General features: G+C 41.0%; 1 protein-coding gene across 1 annotated transcript in view; it reads right to left on the reverse strand.

Moving 5' to 3' along the window:
* Nucleotides 1-1,117: 1,117 nt before the first annotated feature.
* Nucleotides 1,118-9,455, reverse strand: part of CSUI_003380 (gdp-l-fucose synthetase) — a 9,432-nt gene continuing 1,094 nt past the window's right edge. The window contains exons 2-10 of the mRNA XM_068063578.1: nt 8,949-9,051; nt 7,808-7,873; nt 6,751-6,839; nt 5,734-5,936; nt 4,846-4,998; nt 4,398-4,465; nt 3,404-3,439; nt 2,632-2,698; nt 1,118-1,712 (exon numbers count right to left, since the gene is read on the reverse strand). Coding sequence (XP_067924443.1) covers nt 1,657-1,712; nt 2,632-2,698; nt 3,404-3,439; nt 4,398-4,465; nt 4,846-4,998; nt 5,734-5,936; nt 6,751-6,839; nt 7,808-7,873; nt 8,949-9,051 — 841 coding nt within the window. The 3' untranslated portion in view covers nt 1,118-1,656. The remainder of the gene's footprint in view (nt 1,713-2,631; nt 2,699-3,403; nt 3,440-4,397; nt 4,466-4,845; nt 4,999-5,733; nt 5,937-6,750; nt 6,840-7,807; nt 7,874-8,948; nt 9,052-9,455) is intronic.

Genomic DNA, 9,455 nt, shown 5'->3' on the forward strand with positions numbered 1-9,455 from the left:
CACCTCACATAGGTATCGGCTGTGTGTGACGTAGAAGTCGTGGTCGTAGTAGTAGAGGCAGCCTTTGAGCTGGATTAAGCTAAGGTGAGAAAGAAGAAGAAGAAAGAGAAGCACGGGGTGCTCGTGTTACGTGGTGTCTCATCTCTTTATGTTGCTTCACTCTGAAAGTTCCACAGAAAAGGAAGGAAGGAGATCAAGAGGATGAAGAAAGAGACTTCTTGAGAAAGACAGAGAGAGAGAGAGAAAGATGATAGAAAAGACCTTCCGGAAAATCTGATGGTCTTCCAAGCCCAATAGAAATCTCTCTCTCATTTCTTCAGCTGAGCTAAAGACTCTTCGACAAGTCGATCCTCATCACAAGAAAGATCAGAAATCCTTCCTCCTATCTTTAGCTTCATTACGTCTACTTCTTCATCTTCTTTACTGGAGGTAGAGAGAACTGTGTGGGTTATGGAAGTAAAGGAACCTGATTCGATACAAGCCTTCTATCATTCTTACTATATACACCTTAAGAATACCAAGGCTTAACGACAGGAAGACGCACTAGAGTTGATAGAATACAGAAAGGTACACAAGTATATACATATACACAGATGTTTATGTAGGAGATACGGTGAAGATGAGGGAGATCGACTTTTAAGAGAAGGCCTGAGGGAGAGAAGAGAAGGAGTTAGGGATTGAACGGATGTCTACATTTCTTTGCATGCACTTCAACTACATGCAGGGCTCTGCTTGTTTTCTTCTCTCTTCTTTCTTCTTCTTCTATGGACGTCTCGAGGACAGCAGATGCAACAATAAGAGCTTTCTTTCTCTCTATGTTTGAAAGAGAGAGAAGGACAAGAGATTGAAGATGAAGAAGAGGAAAAGAACGATATCGAAAGAGAACAGGACAAAGAAAGAAAGATAAAGAAAAGAATCCTAAGTCATCATATTGAATGATGCCTTAGGGTTCTTCTCTTTACCCACTCTCTTAAACGCCTGCTTTGTTCAGTATCACAGCAGACATCTAAATATACACATCTACATACAGACATATAGACATTCATACTAAACATACACATAGAAATACAACAGCTATAAATATATATATATAATATAAATGTAGGTGTATCCATATGTACGTCTAAGAGGTAGATGGGATATGCTAGATAGAGAGAGATTTCTGTTTGCCTCGTACAGCAAACAGACCCATATACCCCGCAGCTCATCAAAACATCTAGAGAAAAATTTCTTTCTTTCTTTCTTTCTCTCAATGTTCCTCTCTTTCTTTCTTTCTTTCTTGAAGACTGTTGTCGGTCGATAAGGCGATGTTTCTCTCCTTCAGAAAGCATGGCCATTGGTAGCCTCCCCCCCCCCTCCCCCTGTCTTCTTGTGTGTGTGTGTGAAAGAGAGATGGGCAGGTCCCTCTTCTAGTCATTCTCGCCTTTCACAGAGAGAGATCTTGCCTCTTCTCTTTTTCCAAGGAGATACACCATCTAGACAGAGAGAAAGCGAATAAATCCATCTCTTCGTTGATCTATCTATCTACCTAGCTAGATATCTAGAATCCTCTTGTTTCACATACAAGCAAAGAAAGAAGGAAAGAAAGGGAGAAGAGCGAAGTATCATCTCTCTCTTTCTTCTTTTTCTTCTTATGAAGGTGAGAGTGATGGATAGTTAAGGTCGTATTTGCGTGGAATTTTCTTTAAACCACTTGACTGTCCTCGAAATGCCTGAGATAGAAAAGACAGAAAAGAATGATAAAGAAGATAAAGAAAAAAAAGAAAAAGAACAAAAGATCGAAAAGGAGAAGAGAAAGAAGATGTGAGAGAGAGAGAGAAAGAAAGAAGGGAGAGATAGAAAGAGAGAGAGAAGAGAATGAAGAATAATAAGAAACACTTCATTCCACATCGACGACTCACGGGACGGTAGAAACACAAGATAGAAAAGAAGAAGAAGAAGAAGAAATCTCCTCTGACACCAAAAGGAGTGCATCGAAAGAAGAAGCAGAAGAATGCCATGGATTACCTTATAGGCCTGTCCGCATGCAAAGATAAGAGAGAAAAAGAACCAAGTTAAAGACGCTTCTCTTACAAGGAGTGATGCCAAGAAATCGATCAAAAAAGAGAGAAAGAGAAAGGACGGAAGAAGAGAAACTAGAAACATGAGAGTCACTATTCCCTACTTCTCCTTCTACTAGGTGGGGTGCTGTCACATGAGGTGTATATACACCACTCCATTCTCAGAGTCTCTACAAACCCTTCATGATCTATCTTTCTATCTATATCCACATAATCTGTCTACCTCTCTATACATACATGATGAGGAGTAGTGTGGAATGACTGTGTCTGTATGCCTTTTGAGAGATAGCGTAAGCTATAAGAGTAGAGAGGAGGCGAAAGAAAAGAAAGAGAGAGTAGCTCTTTCTTTACACACGAGAGAAGATCTAAAGACCTGCAGAAGAAAGCGGATCTATCTCTCTCTCCTGCTGCTGCTGCTGCCTCATCCTCTTTTCCTTCTTCCTTTTCTTCTCTTTTCTTCTTCTTCTTCTTGGCCTCGTCTCTTCTCTTCTCAAACAGAAAAGAAAAGTTTTGTTTCTCTGGAGAGAAGAAGGTTGTTTATGATCTCTTCTTTTTCTTTTTCTCTTCTCACCTTCTTTCAGAGAAACGAACTGAAAGTCTGGACCTAAGAACCGACGTAGTCTCGCGTTCGATACAGACTGCATGCAAGAAGAGGGGAAAGAAAAACACACAAAGGGCCTCTTCTCAAGCCCTTTCATCTTCCCGATCTCTCTCTCTTTATACAAGACCTCACGACTTCCACATGTATGTGTGTATATGTATATGTTGGTCTACAGAGACAAGATCATCGGATCTCTTCTCTACTTCTTTTTGAATAGCCTCCTCATACATCGTCTACTTATATCACACACCTCTCTCTCTTTCTCTCTCTAAATATAGAAACGTACGTACATATACAAGCGTACATCTCTTGATGTATCTCTTCCTCTGTACATGGATACAGATATAGAGAGATCGTTAGATAGACGGACGTGGATCGCTTCCCTGAAGAGGAGTGAGTAGTATGCGAATGAAACAGACGAAGAAGAAAAGACGCCTTCTCAGCCTAGCTAGACAGCAAAGGAAGAAGGATAGGGAACATCTTTTTCTCTCATTCCTGTGGAATTCTTGCTTCGCTTGGGTTATTCTCTCCCATACAAATCAACATCTCTTTCTTTCTTTCATTCATAGCGTGCTTTTTTACTCGTGAGAAGACTAAGACTAGTTACAGCCGCACATTTGCTTCTTAACTTCTTCTACATTCACCCAATAGGAGAGAGAGAGAGAGATAGAGAGATAGACAGAGAGAGAGATAGACAGAGAGAGAGAGATAGAGAGAGGAGAGAGAAGAGAATCGAACGAACCTTGCGGAAAATCCCATCAGGTCTGGATGTATCAAACTAAAAAGAATGAAAGACAGAAGAAGAAACAAACAGAGAAAGAAAGAAAGACAGAAGAAGAGAAACAGAAGAGAGAAGATGAATAGAAAGGACGACAGATTGCGGACAACCAGAAAGAAAGAGACAAGAGAATCTAGAAAGAAAGAGACAAGAGAGAAAGAAAGAGACAAGAGAGAAAGAAACAGACAAAAGAGAATGAAAGAAAGAGACAAGAGAGAAAGAAAGAGAGATGAAAGAGATTCTCGGAAGACTAAGAAGACTGGGAGCGCAGGAGGCTCCTCATCGTCATTATGACAGTCCACACAACTCAAGGTTTACATTCTAGAACGAAGCAAGAGAAAGGGAAGAAGAAAAAAAGTCGCCTCTCTCTCTCTGTCTCACTTTTTCTTGGATTCTCTACTTCTTCCTTGCAAGATTTCATCCTTATGATCTATTGCTTCTTCTTAAGATCTTTTTCATTCCTTCACCCTCCCCCTTCCAACACATTCTGACGCACGCATGCATTCACACATACCAATAGGTAAGAAGAGAGAGAGAGAGACGCACGTACGTAGGTAGGTAAGGAAGTAGGAAAGAAAGAAGAAGAGAATGGAGTTTATCCTTATTAGTTCCTCTCCTGGGATATATAATGAGCCTTTATCTTCTTCTTCTTTTTCTTTCTTTGCACGCTGCTTAGATGCCTAACAGAAGAAACCGCCCTGTAAGACCCCTCCTCATTCTACTACAGACGAAAACAACACGAGAATCTCGGTATAGACAGAGATAGGGGACATACATATCATTCCTACATACATAGTAGACATACAAAGAAACACATATACATATTCATACATGGATATTCATACGAACATATGCATATCCATCAGAAGGATAGAGAGGCCTCCAGGCAGATACAGAAAGAGACTGTCTAGAGATAGATAGATAGATAGATAGTTTATGACGAGAAGGGCTGGGGTACCTGTAGGGGATGAGAGAGCGAAAATTCGTTGGCGATTGTCTCTGCAACCTCTGCTATTGACACACCCTCTACACACACAGAGAGAGAGAGAGGAGACGTCTATCCATCATATAGGTATATACATAGAGATAGATAGACAGTTATCTCCATACTTATATGAGAATGAGACAGATTAATAGATAGATTCGTTAAAGAGAAGAATATAGATTAGAGATGGATCCAGATAGACCGACAGACGGGAAATAGACAGATAGACGTATAGATAGATAAGCTTGAGTTCTGGGGAAGGAAGAAATAAAAAAGAATAGAACAAGAGGAGGAAGAAGAATGGGAGGAAGGATAAGTCGATTCGAGAAAGCGAGCAAGAGACAGAGAAGAAGAGAACGACGAGGTGAAGAAGGTGATCTTAGAATGAAGAGGGAAGTGCAATGTCTGTTTGTCTACTAACCAGGGTTATCATCGGCGAGTATGAGATGACTTTGATCCTCCGTCATGTGCGGTGTATGCACAACCTTCAAGATAATCTCCGCGGCATCTTCGCTATACACAAACTGACGGAGAGGCCGGCCTGAGCCTCCCACGACTAAAGGCTTGTCTTCGCCTAGAAAACAAAGAAAGAAAGAAAGAAAGGGAAAAGGGAAAGAGGGGGGAATGAATGAGAGAGAGAGAGATAAGGATGGAATGAAAGAAAGAGAGATCGAGACAAATAGATAAAGGGAAAAAAGAAAGAAGAGAAGGGAGGAAAGAAAGATGAAGAGAGAAGAGAAGAAAAGAGTAAGACGATAAAAGCTCATGTTTGACTTCCCTTTGCACCGTCGTAAGGTATAGATAGCCTACGTATCTATCTACTCTACATGCATATATATATACTCCCGACGTACGCAGGCATACACATCCGTATAAATTAGAGCTATTCGGGTATGTCCACGTTTCTATCTAGATATTAGAGAGGGACAGTAGAGAGATAGACAGGTAGACGAGGGATGAGATGTCTATCGATGTATCTAGATATCAGTGCTCTCTTCTTCTCTCTCCTTACAAATACACATCCTGTACATGCAGGTAGGCATCTCTTATCTTTCCCCTCGATTCTCCTTACATTTCACGTCTAGTGTAGAAACATCCATCCCTCGACTTCTCTTGGGAAAATTCTCTCTCCATCAAACGAAGGGACTGCAAGCGACACCACGCCTATCTTTATTCTATCTATCTATCTATCCGATTTCTTTCTTTCTATCTATCTATCTTCTGTTGAGAAGAGACAGATACATACATATATATAACTAGAGATAGACGATATATGTGTGTGTAGATAGGCATGTGCTGTACAACATACGTGAAGCGAGAAAAGCTTTATGTATAAGAGCTGGGAGGACATGAGCCCGAGAGAGAGAGAATCGATCAAAAGGCCCATAGAGATTTGTAGGTGAAATACACCGCCACTCCCAGCCATACTGCTGTCGATGTAGACGTAAAGAAATCTCGAGGTATCTCTTGGCGTAAGAATAACCCTCGTTCGACGGATGAGGTAGACCTTCACTGAGACAAAAGAAAGACAGAAAGCAAAAAGATAGAAAGACGAAAATACAGAGAGAGAGAAAGAGACAGAAGAACACGCAAGCATACGCACACATGTATGTCCGCTCCTCGTTTCACGACATGTCTACTATAGATAGGCAGATTGATTAACAGGTAGATAAATAGATATACACATGTGAATATCTGTATATCTGTATAGAGAGATAGAATGTAGATACATGTGTGAGGAGGGATGTATACGAGGAAGGTACCGTCTAAAAGTGCGGTATGCCGACCTTCTGATCTACTTCTTCCTCTTTGGACTAAGTTTTCCTCTCTCCTTCTCTCTCGCTTTTCTGTCCCCTATCTGTACGCATGCTAGAGCTCACGGAGTGTAAAGAGAGAGTCAAGATGGAGGGAGCAAAAAGAGAAGGGATGTTCTTTCCTACAATCTCGCAAAGAAAGCAAGAGAGAAATGTAGAGACCTTGGATGTCTCCAAATCACAGAGAGAAAGAAAGAAAGAAAGGAATGCATTCAGATGTAAAAGACATGAAAGAAAAGAAAGAAGAGAGGGAGAGAGAGAATAACGAGAGAGAAGCTTATACACATACTATCTCCTGTGTCTCCCTCTGTTGCTGATCTTTCCTATCCATCTCTATAGAAAGTATCGAAGAAACGAAAACGCCAAGAAGATAAAGAAGACGATGAGAAGACAAAAAGAAGCAGAAGAAGAAAGTTGGGAATCTCCGCTTCTCTTTCTTTCTCTGGAGAAGATGGTGTGGTTGATCAGACAGATGCTTTGGCGCTTCTCTTAATGACCTTCTCTCCTCTTACTGTAGACACGTCTCATCCATAAGAATTCCTTCCTCTGCATATTTTGCGGGAAAGATACACGTAGACAAGCAAAACACCCCCCTCGCTACCTGCACGCACGCCACCACATTACAATATGAAAGATGAAGACGTTCAGTCATTTCTTCTTCTTTTCTTCTTCTTTTCTGTTTTCTTGAAACTGCCTTGTCGATATGTCTCTCTTTCAGTCTTTGACAACTCGAAAGATCGGACGGATATGTGGCGAGGTCTGAGAAGTTAGAAATCTTCGTCTTCTTCTTCTTCTTCATGTTCTCTGTCTTTTCGCTCTCCTAGATACTTAGTCCTTTTCTATAATCTATCGAGAGCTAAGAGAGAGAGAGAGAAAGAAAGAAAGAAAGAGAGAAAAAAGAAGAAGAAGAAGACGGACTTCTTCATGTCCGTTCTCCCTTCTTTCTCCTTTCACGGAGGTGCATATAAAGAAGAAAAGAAGAAGAGCAAAGGTAATCTTACCATGGATTGGCTCTACTTCATCTCTCTCCTTTTTGTTCTTTTCATGTGTAGAATCCAAGAATTCAGAGAGAAGGAACGATGACAAGAGGAAAGAAAGAAGGAGAAACGAGAGAAGGTGTGGCGTAATTTCTTACAGATATGCAGTGGGTTTTTTTATGGGCATACATGGCTTTCTCTGCCTTCATATGTACACTGCTCTCTCTGGTGTACATACACACACCTTTACATTATCTGCATGCATACAAATAATATGGGCAATAACGTTCGGAGTCTTCTTCTCATATAAGCCGATCGAAAGGAATCATCCCACCTCCAAGCCCATAGCCATCCATATCTACCTGAATATCTCTACAGATCTACATCTCTCTGTTTCTCTCTATGTGTACATACACTGCGACTGAGGTCTCAGCCTGTGCTCCTCCCTATCTATAGAAGAGCGAAAAGATGAAGAAGAGAGGGGAAAGAGAAGACACCGAAAAGAGAGAGAGAGTGAAGAAAAGAGGAGAAGGAGAGTAAGGAGAATGAGAAAAAGAAAAAGCGGAGTTCGTCATTCTTTCTCTTTCCTTACTTTGAATTCATGACAAAGTTTGACTACATTCTCATTAATCTCCAGATTCTCCTGAAAGAACTCCAACTTCCAACACACACGCATTCTCACATACACACGCAGAGATATAATGACAGACAGACAGACAAGTAGATGCAGAGAGACATGTATAGAGAGAATCCCAAGCCTCCTCGCACTCCTCATTTGCTCTCCTTATGGAGACGTGTAAGTACACAACGATGGATCCACGTGGCTAGATTTACAGCCACGTATGTATGAATATGTATGAATGAATATGTATGCATGTCTACATATATATATATATATATACCTACGTAGATGATGAGTATGTCTATGGGATAAGTCTTTGTATAGAGAAGAAAGGGATGAGAGGTTGAGAGAAGACGGCTGACAAGAAAAGACGATCCGTCTTCTATCGCCCCTCTTCTTCTTCTTCTCTCGGAGTCTGTTCCATTCCTGTTCAAATGTATGTGGGGAGAAGCAGCAAAAGAGAATTTTCAGAAGAATGGAAGATAAGAAAATCTCCTCCACCTATATTTACCTATCTTCGATGAAAAATACACCTAACTCAGCTAATGTGGAGTTGTGAGGTGTATGTACACCTGGGGTGTTGCTGATAGAGGCTTGTTGTGGAGTAGACCTCTGGAATCTTCATTCCCTCGTTCGGTTCTTTCTTAGCTCATTGATGAACCAAGCATTACAAGAGACCAAGTTTATAGAGGATCACATGTAAAAGACATCTGATAGAGAGATGAAAAAGAGAGTAAAGATAGATGAACACATAAAGAAAGATGACAGATTGAAGGCAGATAGGTAGATAGAATACCGATAGATGCGAGATCGATATATGTGAAGAGAGAAGCATGAAGGCGAAGAAAAAAGACAATTGAGAGAAAACAAAGATTCTCTCTGCGTGCATGCGTCTTCGTACATACGTGTCTAGGGGGTGAGACACACGTACACAGATATGAATATTCAAGTACCCTGTACATACACCGCAACAGAGACATACGTCAACTCTCTCCTGAAATGTACGACCCATCCGGTCACCTGTCTTCTACGATCAGAAAAGAGAAACAAGAAGAAAGAAGAGATGAAAGAAAAAGAAGAAGGAGAGGAGCAGGAGAAGGAGAAGACTTACATTATGAGCCATATTATCGAATAGGCCTCCCACACGAGCAGCTAGATGTATAATAGCTTTAGGTCGATAAGCCGCAAACAGTCTTCTCGCTTCATCGAATCGCCTGAGGAGTAATTTCACGCACGGAGAGAAGAGCAGAAGACAAACGAAAGAAGAAGGAAAAAGGAAGAAGAGGAACCTTCGTAACACGAAGAAAGAAATGTACAAAGACGACACCCCAAACTCCCTTCGACCCTGAGCTAAACTCCTCCTTCTCTCCTTCCTTGCCTTTTCCGTATATAAGACAAAAGAAGGCCATGAGGTCTAAGCTAGCAAGGTGTATGTATGAAGACGTTTGTATGGATATCATGTATGTATGTATGAATATGTGTGTATGTATGTATACACATGTATATGTATGTATGTACGTGTAGGTATGTATGTGTATGTGGCTATCATATATGTATATGAATGGCAAATGAAGCAAAGCGTCAAGGAGGACACTGAGAGCAGCAGGTGGAAGTGAAA

This window comes from Cystoisospora suis (assembly GCF_002600585.1).
Source record: "Cystoisospora suis strain Wien I chromosome Unknown contig_1493, whole genome shotgun sequence".
Classification (NCBI taxonomy): domain Eukaryota; phylum Apicomplexa; class Conoidasida; order Eucoccidiorida; family Sarcocystidae; genus Cystoisospora; species Cystoisospora suis.